We start from the raw sequence: 16,625 nt of genomic DNA, 5'->3' as shown, positions 1-16,625 counted from the left end.
AAAATGCCTAATTCTTGTCAAATTTGGGATCACAGAGATTATCAATATAATTTTTTATCGTAAATATTTTACTATAATAATGTCGACATAAATTATACTAATGGTTTTATAAATGCGTTTAAAAAATAATAAATGTAAAAAATCGTAACACCACTGCACAGTTATGTACTGAAATATGACTATATTCTAAAACATTAGAGCGAGAGGTTTAAAAGAATACTATTTTATGTAATAAAAATACTTTATGCAATCATCAAATGTTTAAGATAAATATAAAGGATTATAAGGCATCAAAATTATATAAATAGATTATCTACAACGTTTAAGGTATGTCCTGGATCATGCTTTGAAAATAGAACATAAGCTCCATTTTGACCTACGCTGAGCATGTCCCCCCTTAAAGACAAGATTTTCTTAAATGTCTTTCACTAATCAATTTTTTTTATAATTTCAGTTGACGGTCGTAGTGGTCTTAAGCCAGGAGGTCGAAGCAAATATATTCAATTCAAGAGCTTTAATGGTTCCACCTCTTGTTTACCAAGCCCACCATACTATTTCTCCAATACGATTCCAGTCTATATACCCATATCTTACCCCACCACCAAATAATGGCGGAGAGAAAAATAGTTACAGCCAAAAAGACACAACTGAAAATAATGTTTTTTCTCTTGGTACTAATTTTTGGAAGCCGGTAATTAATACATTTCAACATGAATCTGTGAAGCCAAGATTGGTACAAGAAATGACGTCACACTCAAAATATTTATATCCATTATTGTTCCCGAGTAAAAATCAAAATGGATTATTAAATTTAAATGGACGGCATAAAATATCTTCTAACGTTGGAGAAACCCAGAACGAAAATAATTCAAAAACAATAAAGTCTGTTAAGGTATTAAAAAAGTCTTTAGAAAATGACAAAAAGTCTCATTTAAATTTACAGAGTCCCGATAAATTTAACGATTTTCCAAGTGCTGATATTGCCATGAAGAAACAAAATATTTCCCAATCAGAGATCGGGGAGAGAGTAATAAAAATGTTGAACGACTTTGAAAGTAAATTGAACAAGATATTAGACTCAGCTGTCAATAAAACGAATGACAAATCTGATCAAATTACGATATTCAATGCGAAGAAATTTGACGTATTGACATCTTTGAACGATAAGCGAAATGCCTATGGAAATTATACAGGTGAGTTATGTTTGAAAAAAATATTCAATAAAGTTATTTTTGAAATGATAATATTATTAACAGCGCGAAAAAACGCTATTGCCACTCTGTTTTTCAATAATATGAACGTCATCTATTTGCGAATTTGAAACATTCGCAGAATGTGAACCCTTCACCGATCGACAATGATTCAAGATGACCAAAAAAATGCAACATTCGATGCAAAAAATAAGATAATAATTTTATATAATGTACATACCTAGTTATTGTTATGTAGATACCTACTGGAACGATTTAAAAATTATATTTTCAAAGGGTCGAGCATTACTATTTTATTTTAAGCCATGTCCGATCATAAGAAAATCATATGGGCCTCCACCAGTAGCGAAAGGTGGAGGTAGGCTGTTAAAATCCGCCATAAATAGTGCACATTAAACTTTGTTATTGAACTAAGACTATAATTTACAGGTGTTGTTGGCTAATTTTCAAAATCAATAATTAATCCCTGGGTAAAGCAAACCATAATAGTTTTGGTATACTATGGGCGATATGACAAAATTGTGCACACTTATTTGATTCATACTTATTTGTTTTGTTTTCGTTGGATTAAAAATTAGACATATTGTTGGTTTAATTTTTTTTAAATTCAAAAGTCCTGCCCAAACCAAGTCATGATAGATAAAAATATTATTCTATCTACAAAATATCTAAAGTTATTCTATGATTTATTTGCATAACTTTTGATATTTCATAGATATATTTTGTGGATCTTAACAGCCTACCTCCACCCTTCGCCACTGGCCTCCACGGAGTGGAGGTTGTATTAACAGAATTTGATTTTTACGAGAAATGGGTTCTAGTCACTTTCTTAACCTATACCTACTCTGGGTTCAACATAATACTTATATTGAAAAAACAACGTGTTTTCCCCGGACCGATTACATTGTAGGACATGTTATCCGCGCGGCCATGTCACGTAACACATGTCGTAATTTTTTTTATTGTAAATAGAGTAAATAACAATACATGACGTGCTATCTGATTGTATAAATAATAGATTATTTATTTTATTGATCAGTATTAACTATACTAACAAAGCCACCAACCTTATTATATTCCATAAAGAAGAAAACATACTTTGAAGAAAAAACATAATTACCTAATAAATAAATTTAAAAACCAATGAATACTGTTATTTCAGACAAGTATAACCCAATCAGATCATCTGTACGCCAGGATTCAGGTTCAGTATCAAATCCAAGCATATCCGGTCTGCAGTCCGCGCCTTTGATTGGCCACAACTCTGCTCCCCACGCGGAAACAGGATACGCCGGGCCCCCAATTCGAGATTCAAATTCAAGCAGACACAGTAGCGGAACTCTCGATTATGACCGAGGGGAAAGGAGGAAGCAGAGATCACAGGAAGTAAGCAGGAAACGAGGGGACCCTGATACAACAATAAACGATGCCGCACTACAAGTGAAAGCCAGAAAGTCAACAACCGGATTTGAAAACCATGAATTTAATAACAGTTCTTCTAATACATCCGCTACTAAATCGAATTACTTGAATATAAAAATTATAAATGAAAATCATGAAGATTTAAAACCAGATAAAAATTATTATAATAATGTAGTACAGAGAGATATTATCAAACATACAAATGAAAATTATTTGAAACAAAGATCAAATGAACCAAATGGAAGAAGAATAATTGAAAAAAGTGACAATATACCAATAGTTAATGATTATGAATATTATAATACAGCAGAACAACAAATAAATAAGCTTGACGAAATAGAAATAGATTCAAAACTGAAATTTGAAGATCAGAATAAAATTAATAAAATATTTTATAAACTAAAATACCCAATAAAAGACAATGAAAAACGGTCAATAATTATTGATAAAACTTCCAAAGATGACGTATTACCGGAGCAAGCAAGAACTACTACAGAAAGTAATTTTGGTAAAGGATATTATAGTAATATTAAACAGAATATCTATGGCAATGGTCCTGTTGATTTAAATGATACTGCCGGAAGTACAAGTATAAAGCAAAAGAGAATTGCTCAATATTTTCGAAATCCAAGTGGACAGGTCAAAAGCTCTGAAGATGATTTGGGGATTTTTCAACGAGGCTATAACTCGTTGAACCACTCACCGCCTGACCCGTATGTTGCACTGTTTTTATCGCACTACGGCAAATACTTGCCAAATGGCAATCGATTTGGCCATCACTATCGAAACCTGTATAGCTACCTCGCTTCGAATAACATCCATAACAACAAACCTTTCGGCTCGTACAAGATTTACGAGGACAGTGATGGGTAACGCGTATTGCAAAAGAATTAAGATAGCTCAAAGCAACAAAGTTCCAACTGATTTTTGTCAACTTTTTTCTGATTCTTTTTCAATGAATAACAACTTTTCATTTACCCATTGTAGACAAACGGCGCCAAGTTGACGCCGCTGTTGACCAAGTGATTATGGACAATTGGCTTCAAATTGTTGCTTTATTTTTTACTTTTAGATATTTCTTAAAACCCTACAAATTTACCTATATTTTTAAAAGGATGAGTTTAAATTAAAGTGTTTCAATATAATACACAAGTTTTGAAAAAATATTAAAATTAATCATATTGTAACAGTTTTAGTAAACTCTTATTAAATTTACTAAAAAAAATAATCTGGCTGTCCACTTTTTTCTCCTTTTCTATCTGTCTCCAATGGGTTAATGTCTTATGACCATCATTTCCGCTAACGATATACATACGCAAGAACTGTCTCATTTGAACCCATATTCCAATAATTTAGTATGTGTACAATGGCACCATAGTCGATATGGTACAATGCCTGTTGCATTGCTAGTAAACAATACCACTACAACTGCAAGCCGTTTTATCGTCCCCATGGTGCCACTGAATACTGATTTACCTATAGGTACTTATAGTGAAACAATATAATATGCCCTAAATACATCAGTATAATATCATATATTTTAATTCATTCAACATCATATCGAAACTTGGCGTTGCTTGATTAACCTGCAATGGCAAGTGGAAAGTACTTTAGTTTCAAATTAGTTAATGTTGGTTGGAACCTTCTTAATTTGAGTCTAAGAATTGTCGGTTCTAAAGACCAATCGGCCGTAAACTAGATTGGAGCACTGCAAGCAGTCGGCATTTTTACGATCTGGTTAAAATGTTTCTTTTTGACATCAGTCATCTCTATAAATTTAAAAGGTTCTCTAGTTATTATTATAAGGTATTTATAACAAAACATACAACCAAATAATATGTAATTAAACTTATTAAATATTATAACAACAATAATAAGATAAAATCACGAATTTTCTAAAACAGCTCTGAAATAAAGAATATGTACTGAAGTATTATGACAAGATTGATAATTAATATTAGTGTGTGTAGTTAAAATATAGCTGATGGAGCCAATTTAGCAATAAAAATGCTATCTTTTTCTTTTCTGAAAATGAAATGTTGAAAAAAAAAATCACTTTAGTAAATAAAAAAATTGTCATTTTTAATGCCTTCTAAGGAAACATCTGAAGTGAAATAAATTATTTTCCGTTTCCATTAGTGATGAAAAAATGTGGGAGCTTCTTTTTAAGCTATGGAAAATATTAAGTTTTCCCGACAAAATAAAGTGACATTTTTTAGTTCTTCCAGGAAACTGAAATCTATTTTGTTTCTCTGTGAAACGAAAATTTCTGCTAGAAATTTTAGTACAGCGCATCTCTATGCCGAAAAGTAACGGAGTCCCAGGAGTAAGAAAATTAATTATATTATAATTATTTACACTATATTATTTCATATTTCATTTTTTAAACTTTTTGTTTTTTGCTTAGTATGAGACTGAAGCAGATATGACAGATGTGTGTTATTATTAAATTCAGTACCTATTATGTGTATTATGTAATCTTTGTTGTTTTATTTCTTTTATTTTGTTAACTTTGTTATTTTATAAATTTTTAAAATAGGGTCTGCTTAACTCATCCGGTGTACTTCCTTGTACCTATCTAATATTTTTTGTATGTACACATTTCTACTGTTTAATAACTTACTATATAATATGTCTATTCTGATCTATCTCTTTTTTTATGTAATGCTCTTTTACATTTCTTTCTTTCTAAATGTCATGTTGCGAACGTCTTAAACTTATAATTTGTAATGTTCACAAATAAATAAATTGAATTGAATTAAATCTTTACAATAAAATTGACAAAAACCTAACTTGAAAAAAATCGCAATAATGGTATCAAACCCGAAAAAGCTATCGATATTATATCTTGTATAATTTATTACAGATTTTAACAGTACAACCATTGTGAAATAGAAGTATCATCCAAAAGATTACATATAGTTACAAAAATAACATATTTTTTAAGACTTAAGCTCTACGTTGCCCATAGTTACTACCTACCCATTATGTTATAATCTAAATAAAATAAAATATTTAAGTATACTATTATAACATCACATTATTTTAATGTACCTATGTTAATATTAAATTTGTATTGATAATGTGATTTATATGTATTCAATAATGAATGATAATACATTATAATAATATATTTTTAAATCTTGCGTATTATTTATTGAAAAAAAAATGATTATATATTTAAAAAAATACTAGCAAGAGCTGATAAATAAATACGTTTTTACTTTGAGAGACCACATAGCATTGGAAAGTACATTTGTTAAAAAATACAAATTTAATGTATAGCAATCTCATACGGTACAAAGAAAAGTCAAGTCTGTCTAGAGTTACTCACTGACAATTACCATAATACGATTGTACTACAGGATTAAAAAATAACCACTTTTGCTATAAAAACACGGGAAGAGAGTTTTAAAATGAAGCCAGAAGTCACCCCGGATTATCATGCTTCATGCAGTCATATGTTACTGTGTTACAGTGTATTATAACATTAATAACGAATATTATTTATTTATTTATGAAGAAAACAAAACATTGTGGACATAACATCCAGGACGCGCAGAACATGAGATTTACATTATAACAAAAATATTACTTTCACCAGAGCAGAATAAAATAATAATAATAATAATAAAAAATAAAAACAAAAACAATTTTATACAATAATAATTACAAGATAAAAAGAACTTTTTATATACTACTTTTTAAATTTTCTGTTGAATCATATAAACTTGACAATCCTATTTATCAATAAAAACTTTTTATTGTACTTGATAGAAATACTGAATAAATATAGAATACTGAAATGTCATTTTGACATTTCATATTGATTTCCATAGTAATGCACGTATATATTAATAGTTTAGTTGCTAGGACCTCCTTAGCAACCAATAATAATAACTTTCCATACAAAACAGAATTAACTGAAAATGAATTCGTAGCATTGTCGTCGTGTTCTGATATATTCAAAAAGTTTCAAATGTCTAGGTAATCGGGAAGTTAGTTAAAAATCTTCAATCATCCAATACAATCTTGGAAAAAGAAGAAAAAATATGTACTGGACACACAAGAAAAAATTAGTACTGGACAAACAAAAATACGAGCTAATAAAAACGTGGTAAAATAAAGTTTTAACAACAAAATGCAAAGTACATTATTTAAAATGTTTATGTTTTTTGGGAGCGCATTTACTAATCATTCACCTCTCGCTAATGGTGCCTGGCAGGTTTGACTCGAGGAAACAGTTCTGACCCAGAATAGGTCATGGCTGCGACCACGTAGATAATTTACAGGCTCATATAAATTTGAATTCTTTGGGATGCCAGCCTTGGAAACCATCCCTCGTGATAGCAGGCAAAAATGTGTCAAGAACAGAAGTGAACTACGAGATTCAAGAGAGTGAAAAATCAGCATGCCTTGTAGAAAGGCAGTCGGAAAGTAATGGTTTGACGAATTATTAAAAGGAAAATAGTTATATGTTTTAAAATAATAAAGACATCGAAGAAATTTCTTCTTGACGCCTTCTAAAATAAGCTTATAGAAAACCTCATAAGGACACCAGATAATCGACTCATATTCAAGAATACTACGCACTAACGAGACGTAGAGTGTACGTATGACATTTGGATTCTGGAATGGTTTGGTTTATCGCATGATAAATCCTAGAAACTTATTTGCTTACAATGCTGTTCTTAAAGACACGAGATACCTTTACAAAGTAGGTAAGCACTCCTAATAAGTAAACAAACCGATTACGTCCATTTTGTAAGGCATTCTCAACTGAGGTTATAGGATCAAGTTCTATTTTAATTTATGTGCCATGCCTTTTCTGTGAATTTACAGTTAACACTATTAAAGTGAAATAATAATATTATGCTACAAATTATATTAGTACTAGCCCGGTATGATTTTTTTGGTTTGACTGCTATACCCAACATGTTACCTTCGACCGCAAGGGTAAGTCCAGTCCCGTAACGGTTGTGTAACGGGTGTCGTTAAACCAGTAACGTCTATACTTGCTTTCCGTTGGCGGTCTAATAGGTGTACGAAGTATGCCTTAATTTTAGGAAAATGTTCTATTTTCATGAGTTATTGTGCTAGCTAAATTAATATGAATAGGCAACTAATGTGAACTTTCATTTTATTAATTTACTATCTACCGAAATATTTACGCTTTTGAATTATGTTCAATTTATTTTTTTATATAATATTATGATTTAAAAATAAAGAAGATATAAAAGCTCACAAATCAAAAATACGTATTATGAAACCAGTCACGCCCTTAGTGACATAGAGCTTTAAGAATTGATTAGTTTTGGGGCCGCCTACGATAAAAAATAATAATCGAATTTTAATTTTCCAAATAATTCCGTGCATTCTAACGATTTAAATTTTTTATTTTCTATACGTCATACAACATGATTGGATCGTGTGAAATAAAATATATTTACATAAACAGACTCACTCTTTATAAATCACAATATATATTATATAAACATCAGCATACTTACAAAATGAAACAGTTAGCTTAATAATTGCTTCCGTGAATTTCGATTAAAATAATAATATAATATAATTCGGTGAATTACAATAATAAATGTAGAAGATGAACAGGTTACTGTGGTATTGCGAGCATGGAAAAATCACCCATTACTTTTTTTCAAAAAATCCACTGACTTCATTATACCAAAGATATATATAATAAGTAAATTTCTGCGTTATTTTTCCATCTCTCAAGCAACACATGACCTGCCTACTTATACGAGACATCACTGTTTTTAACATTGTTGATTGGCAGGTGAGTTTTTTGTGTGACAACTAGATCGATATTAATAAAAAAAACACTTTTAATTAATAATTTTATGATTGATGTGAACTACGTTAATGCCTCTTTTTAAAATTTCTGATGTAACTAAAAGTCTACCGATAAAGTCACTTTAACGAATGCAATTTTAAGAGTGTATAAATAAAACAATGTCAATCTACTCGTATATATACATATATATTTTTTTTAGAATTTAATAACCATGTCCTTGCTTTTTTTGTACAAGGTGGGTTGTTAGTAATTTTGAACAATCCAATCACAAACACCCAGGCTTTGAGAAAAACACATAAATATTGTGTCCTGGCCGGGAATCGAGCCCAGAACTCTCGGGTGGAAGGCCAGCGCCTTACTCACTGCACCACGAGAGCCGCCTCTACTCGTATATTAAGAGGAATGCATATAACGATATCCAAAGAAATTCTATTTATTGTCTTCTAAATAATCTAAACGGACACTAAATATGAAAGGGCAGATTCCATACCTTAAAATAATAAAAAACTCATTATCCCGGTTGTATAAATTATAAATCAACACTATAAGAATTGAATAATTCTTCTAAAAAAATACACTTAAGTCTTTTTTGACAATCCGAAATAAAGTCATATTTCTTGCCATAAAGAGACGTATTATAAATAACGCCTAACATTTACTTTGGTGGTTATTACTAATAAAATAAGTTTTAACAGTAAGCAACTAGTCTGTATAGTTTAATAATAATCGGGACCAGTTTCATCTGCCAAGTAGATATCAGTACAACATGTTTATCTGACAGATTAAAAATCAGTTTTGATAGTTATTAAAACTTACAGAATAACAACAATGAAAATTATTTATAATAAATTGTATACTCAACTATTTTATTATAAAATGACAGTTAGAGTGGCATTAATTAAAATTAAAATTCTATTTCCATAAATGCGTATCAAAACTCAAAATAAAATGAACTGCAAAACAACAAAATTAATCAACGATAAATACAATCAGAGTGAGACTAGATTTCGTATATATTTTAATAGGAGCTGGACCATCCCATACGAAGCCACCCGCTACTCGGATAAAATATGGACTTATTTGGTTTATAATCAGATTGAGGGAAAGATTCCTGGAAAATTTCAGCTCACTACATTTTGTACAACGACCATGGGAATATTATTAATACCACTTTTTTATTATTATTTATTCACTAGTAAACGGACGGTTCGGAATGTCACTCTCACGGTTTCACTTGGTTTTGGAATGGATTATGATGAAAAATTCAGGATGTTCACAACATGAGATTTACATTATAACAAATATTACTCTCACAAGAGAGAATAATAATAATAATAACAACAAAAAAAACAATTTTATACAATAAAATAAAGTTTCAAAAACAAAATGCAAACTCCATCATTGAAAATGTCTATGTCTTTAGGGAGCGCATTTGCCAGTCTTGTACCCCTCGCTAATGGTGCCTGATAGGTTTGTCTCGAGGAAACAGTTCTGACCCGGAATAGATCATGGCTATGAATATTGTAGGTACCTATCGGTAAAATCGTTGGTACTTTCGTACGAAATAATATTCTTGCGGCTGGGTCGATGTTTTTGGGTTCCGTGTGAACAGACTTATTGTGGAGAGGATTTTTTAAAATATTTTTTTTTAATTTGAGACTGAATAAATACTATCCGTGTCTTTATCCAAATGATTTTCGCTTATTCATGCTAAATTACTGTAGTTTAAAATTTGAAAGAGATCTTGATTTGGCTACGTATTTTTTCGAATTATTTATACAATATAAGTAAGTATACCTGAGAAGTCGGGAATATTAGATACTAGTTTTTCCAATGTGCAGAACTAACTTGCAATTCGTGCTGCTAAATGCAAGGCGATACCTGTGTTCAACTAAGTTGCTCTGGATAAAGATATTATACCCTTTACATTAGAGAGTTATATAAATTCTTTAGATATATCTTGTAAAATGTATGTTCTTTATTACGCAAGTTTTTGTCATTTTAAGATTGTTTTTTTTTGCCTACATCTTTATGGATCCCGAGAAATATCACCATCTTCATCTTGTAATTCCAAAGAAAATGTCATGTAAGCGAGACCCTAAAAGATAAAGAACGTTATGGTTTAAGAATCTCAGTCTGCTTTAAATACAGCGCTTTAAACCTATTTAGACCAGTTAGTGACAAGCAGGGCAAAACTAGCTGAAATCATCACCGATGTCTGATAATATATATAACGCGGAAAGAAGGAGGGAATAATGTTGTGATATATGAACTTTTTACATTATATTGGTAATGTTCACCTATGGAAATAAATAAATGTGAATTAGAACAATAATGCATCACAAAAAAATGGGAGCTTCAAGTAATAATATTCTGTGCCTACATGAATACCAAAATATTCAAGAAACTAAACTCAAAAGCTTGTGCAAAAACCAAATACATACGTAACTTTCCATCGAAGTTTCGTAAGTTTCCGTGATTTTCCGCGATGCATTTTAACCGTGCAACGAAAAGTGGAAGCTTTCATAAAAATTCAGTGCATCTGTCGCCGTTTTCAGGGACGTGCTTGTGCATACAAATGAAAAGGGTTCGAATCTTGTGCAATGTACGAATTTTACGACTTTCTCACCCCCTTCGAGGAAAATTTGAAACAGTAATTTTTGATTTGGTACGAAAAGCTATATGGATTCGTTCGATATTCGTGTCCACAATAACGATATACCTAGACAAAAATTCAAAAAATAAGATATGATCTATTTCATATTTATGTCTAATTATTGAAATTCAGTTAATTATTCACTTTATTAATTAAGGTCACAATACGAAAAAGAAACCACTGAAAAGGTATGATAGAGCAAAATGTTAATACATGATTATCAACGTACACTGATCCACTGCTTGTTGAATGCTCACTAATTCTTTTTATTCTTCCCTCTGAATATAATTAGTTTGATGATCAAGTGGAATAAAGGCTGGTATAGCATGGATAGATCGAAAAAGAATGCAATGAATAAGGAAGATTTTGGAATAAAATAAAGTTTTGTCAAATGAAATTTATTGAATTTCAAAAACAGAGGTCTAAATTACCATGTTTTTTCAGGATAACAGATTATCTAGATTAAAAAGATGTAACCACCTACTCACAGTTAGTAATCAAAAACTAAAAAGTACGTAGTACCCATCGCACACCCTCATACGTGGATTAAAATAGTCTCACAGGTAACTTTTTTACTATTTACCTGGGGGTCTACATCATGGAAGAATGCACTTTGAAAACACACCTCGTTATACAAATGGAATGATTGGACCAATATTCAACTCGTGCAACAACATGCGAAGTGTCTGGGTAACGAAGAGATGAGAGAGCAGACCAAGCAGCCTCTCATTACGATGAGAGTGAAAGGGTGACGTCGGACCTGGATGTTTAAAGAAAGTTTCAATCTGACTTGCTTATTCTTCAAGCCAACAGAATTAGGGTGTCCTGGAAGGCCGCTAAATACTATCCAGAGAGCCTATACAGCGGAGCTACGAGGAGCTGGTAGGAGCTAGAATAATGATGGTTTGGTTGCCTCGTCAGAGAGTGCGATACTCCGTATCCCTGTGGCAAAGCCCCAAGGATTCTGTCGCCGTTGCTAACCCGGAAGCGGTGCTACAGAAGCGATTTACGAGTTGCAGGTCTCACATAGGTGAAGGTGAAGGTTGTGGCGGTGGACTAAGGAAAGTGGTGCGCACTTGTGTTTACCCTATCCTCCAATGCTGGTACATAAGTAAGTAATAATATAATTATTGAATATTTTCATCACAATGCGAAACTATCGTTCTATAACTTGCAATACAAGTATATTATTCTAATACAAAAGAAGAATTTTAAAAGTCACCAACCTCTTTCTGAGACGCAATTCAGGCGCGTAAATTGTGATGTTCCGTTCTAAATTTAAATTCGAAATCGATTTTGGCGGGAATCAAACTCTCATTAAGTGTCTCCGCTCTTGCTTTTATGTGAAACAATTTATTTTAACCTCCGACAATAGGGTGACCAGAACGTGCGGTCACACGTAAACATTATAATAATACCATTATCTTTGCATCTTTTGTCTGTTGCTTTTAGACGAAGGCTACCACTACTTCTTCTTTAGTATTTTAAAGATTTTTTTATTACAACCCGATTATCACGTAACTGAAATAATATTATATGCAATATCAAGTACCTGTAATATACTTAATTATTGGAATTTTAAAAATTAATCCAATCTTAACTTACTTTTAAATAATAAATATAGGATAGTTAGATTAATATCCGAAACAATTAGGTGGAATATTATTATATAGTCATTGCTCTCCCTATTTCCATAAAGCAGCTTCTTTATAATAGTTGGAAGAAGAAACAATTTTATTTGTGGATTTATCAGATCTATCAAAAACGTTATTTATAAGTGGTGGCGCTTTTGCAGAGGTCCAATGGACTGTAAATTGAGGGTGCTGGTGAACTACGGATCTAGGAGAGGGGGGTTTAGATGCCAGAAACTGGCCTTTTATGTTGAGAGGGCTGGCGAGCGCTGGAGCCGGTTCGGATTTCACGCACTCACGCACATGGACGGTTCGAAATGTCACTCTCACGGTTTCATTTGGTTTTGAAATGGATTATGATGAAAAGTTCAGGATAGACGATAAACGCGACGTCCGTATGAGCGTTATATGCAAACATATGCGTTTTGAGTCAATCTGTGGTTAACGATGGTTAGGCTATAACAAGCCCGCGCGTGACCGCTTTCTTGATGTCACTCGAGGTAACTGAATGTTTTTCAATCACTTAATTAGGTAGATATCTTGGCGATCCATTATATTATATTCTGTTTTTAAATTCCATTTTATTGTTTAATTTGTATTTTTTTTATTATTGTTGTTTTTTATTTTATTTCTTTTGTCTAAAACTATTTTTTTGCTTTGTTTTTTTCTCTACCTTGTTTTTTCTCTAACTGATTACTTGTAATTTTTATTCTAAATTTCATGTTGTGAACGTCCTGAATTAATAATTTGTTATGTACTCAACGTGTCTTTTTTAAATAAATATTTTCAAGATTAACTGGTAAAGTTATTATTTTTTTAATTCAGTTAAATAATGTCATTATTATTTGGTAGACTAATTATTGAAAAATAAATTATAGCGAAGCTGATAAAAAGGAAAGAAATGTTTAAAATTGCCCTCTTGTAAAGTTGCAAATTATTATATGCTTACACTGATTTGTTAAACTCGAGTTATATATTACTGAAATAAAGTTTGTTATAATATTTTAACCGTTTTTGGTCAACATACTAATGCCATTACTTATTTGAACCACCCCGTATTTTTTTTTACTTTTCTTCGCTGATTCAAATATCCACCCTGAGATTTTCCACGGCAGATTCTCCTGATATACTCTACATAATAAGATTACCTACGCAAGTTCTCGAAAATACTACCTACTTACGTTTTTGCAATCTCGGTTGATTACATACTAATGCATTAGTCTAGTCATATATTTTTTTCAATTCATTCAAATAATCATTTCTCATTCAAATGATCAGCCAAGGCGTTGGTAAACGAATTATTATGGCAATGTTGACAACTAACATAGAATATATCGTCTCTGTTCTGTCAGAACACACTGGAGAATACTAGTTTTGAGTAATTTGACTTTGAAGTTGTTAAAATGTTTGAAATAATGGTTTATCATGTGAGTTTATTAAGTAATCGTAAAAAGGGTGACTTTAAAATAAAGTCTGTTTATTTATTAAGAAGGTTTCCAGACGGTAAGGTTAATAAGGAACATTTTGGTACTAACTCAATATGTCATTTTTTCGAATTAGTGTTTTCTGCCAAAACAGTGACGATATATTTCGCTTGTACGCTCACTTATGAAATACATTTCTACCATTTATCCCTTTAAAGTTCAAACCAATGAAAAAATAATATGTCTATTTATAATGTACTAAAGTATATAATAATTACAAGATGAAAAGAACTTTTTATGTACCAAGTTTTTAAATATTCCATTGAATCATATAAACTTGACAATTCTATGTATTAATAAATACTTTTTTTTTGTACTTGATAGAAATATGCACTGAATAAATATTATAGAATACTAAAATGTAATTTTGACATTTCATATTGATTTCCATAGTAACGCGCGTATAAATTAATAATTTAGTTGCTAGAACCACCGCCTTAGCAACCAATAATAGTATTTTACTTTTTACAAATTTCTTCCGAAATAACTTTTCATACAAAACAGAATTAGCTAAAAATGAATTCAATTCTACTTAAAGATGGCTAAAAGTATTAAAAGAATGCATTGGCATCGATTTCTGATATATTCTAAAAGTTTCAAATATCTAACTAGTTGGGAAGTTAGTTAAAAATCGATTTGCAAGATTTGTACTGGATTAACAACCACCGGACCAACAAGAATACGAGCTAAGAAAAACATGGTAATAAAATAATAATATGCTGTTATAGTTAAATTAAATAGCAGAATCTAATAATTACATTAATTCATTATACATAACTGATATTTCCAGGCTAAAATCAAAACAACAAAAACATAATCGTTTGGTTAAGTTTAAAACTGTAAATTGAATTCAATCTTTGACCGCCCGAACTCTTTACATAGTTCTCAGTTCACATTTATTTTAATAAATCAAACAATACAGTAAATGTTGTATTTTTACCTAATTATAATATTTTATTATGGTAATGTATTTATTTTTTATGTTTATGATTATTCTCTTTTATAGTTATCCGAGAATTGCAAAATATAATTGCAAATATATTATGTTTTTCATTAGAAAAAAAGCATTATATAGTATTTACTCCAGCGCAAAATATCCATCTGCGATTGGTTTGGATTGAAAAATGTCGGTACATTAATAGAGTTTACCAACAATAAACGAACGGTTACGAGTCAGGCTTATAATATTGAGGGTCTCGGGTTCGAATCCCATTTCAAAAAAAATTCCAAAGGAATTTCATTTTTTCAATGTGCAAAAAATCCATTTCTCGTAAAAATAAAAATCTGTTAATATGAAAATGGTTAAAATTGAGTTATTAATGAATTGAAACTCTCGTTAGTATACCATGCAAGTCATGCAATTTATTAACGCCTCTGCAAAACAACGTTACATGGTATTTTATGTCGTTTAACTCCATTATATTGTTTCTTAATATTTTTTTAAAATATTCTACATATCAATATTTAAGTTATTTATGTTGGCAGTAAGTTGATGGTTGGGCTATAACCCCATTTTCAAAACTATTTACATCTATTATTCATACTCAGATAGAGTGTATCTATAGATATTTATTTTGTCCTCATTTATATTAGTAACGAAATCTTTACCTTTTTCATTTTATTAATTTTTATAACGAATATTTTTATGGATTAAAATACATTTGAATATTAGCTTCTTTTAGAGCTTATGAACATCGCAAATACCATCTGTAAGGGATCTTGGCATTACGTTTGACAGTAAGCTATCATTTAGTGGTCATATAGCTATCATTTGTAAAAAGGCGCTACAATGTACTTCCCGGGTCTTTTCGGATGTTACTGTATTAAAAATTCTTTATAATTCCTTAGTGAGAAGCCGGCTTAAGAGTGGGTCGATTTTTTGGCCCCCGCATCAGTTGAAATATGACCTTATGGTGGAGCGAGTTCAAAAGAAATTTTTGAGACTCCTTTATTTGAGGTTATATGGATATTATCTGTGGCTTTATCCAACTGACTTTCTCTTAGGTATGATTACATGCTGTAGTTTAAGTGCTAGAAGATATCAATATTTGGCCACGTATTTTTTTCGACTAATACGTGGTGTGAATGAGAACTCTGCCATTCTTGGTAATATTGACTTGTGTGTCCCTGACAACTATCTTAGAAATCGGGAGCATCAGTTGTTTGTTCTCCCGAGGAGCAGAACTAACCTGCCATTGGTGATGCCAATTGGGAGGGCATTAACTCTGTTCAACCAAATTGCTTCGGATGTTGATAGATTCCATCTACGTCAGAATGAGTATAGGTGGATGTTATTTTATAATTTCTTAAAATAGGGTCTTCTTAAGGCCATTGGACCCGTTTTTTCCTGTCTTCTCAAAATCGTGGAAATGGCAAGGACGTTTAACACGAATTGACACATAATAA

The 16,625-nt window shown here is 31.1% G+C and overlaps 1 protein-coding gene across 1 annotated transcript; it reads left to right on the top strand.

The window, feature by feature from the left end:
• The first annotated feature begins 455 nt into the window (after positions 1-455).
• On the top strand, positions 456-3,844 carry LOC147073474 (uncharacterized). The gene is made up of 2 exons (XM_085945353.1): positions 456-1,193; positions 2,374-3,844. The coding sequence occupies exons 1-2, from the start codon at positions 518-520 to the stop codon at positions 3,504-3,506; spliced, it is 1,809 nt and encodes a 602-aa protein (XP_085801479.1). The 5' UTR covers positions 456-517; the 3' UTR covers positions 3,507-3,844.
• The last annotated feature ends 12,781 nt before the right edge of the window (positions 3,845-16,625 follow it).

This window comes from Rhyacophila brunnea, unplaced genomic scaffold (genome assembly GCF_057557595.1).
Source record: "Rhyacophila brunnea isolate RB1 unplaced genomic scaffold, BYU_Rbru_1.0 scaffold_18, whole genome shotgun sequence".
NCBI classification, from domain to species: Eukaryota; Metazoa; Arthropoda; class Insecta; order Trichoptera; family Rhyacophilidae; genus Rhyacophila; species Rhyacophila brunnea.
The sequence above is the reverse complement of the archived record's forward strand: the minus strand, read 5'-3'. Positions and strand labels throughout refer to the sequence as shown.

Excerpts from the sequence above, each read along its gene's own strand:
- LOC147073474 (XM_085945353.1), top strand. The coding sequence starts at position 518 with ATGGTTCCACCTCTTGTTTACCAAGCCCACCATACTATTTCTCCAATA. Across the intron at positions 1,194-2,373 it reads TGCCTATGGAAATTATACAG|ACAAGTATAACCCAATCAGA; the intron begins GTGAGTTATGTT and ends CTGTTATTTCAG.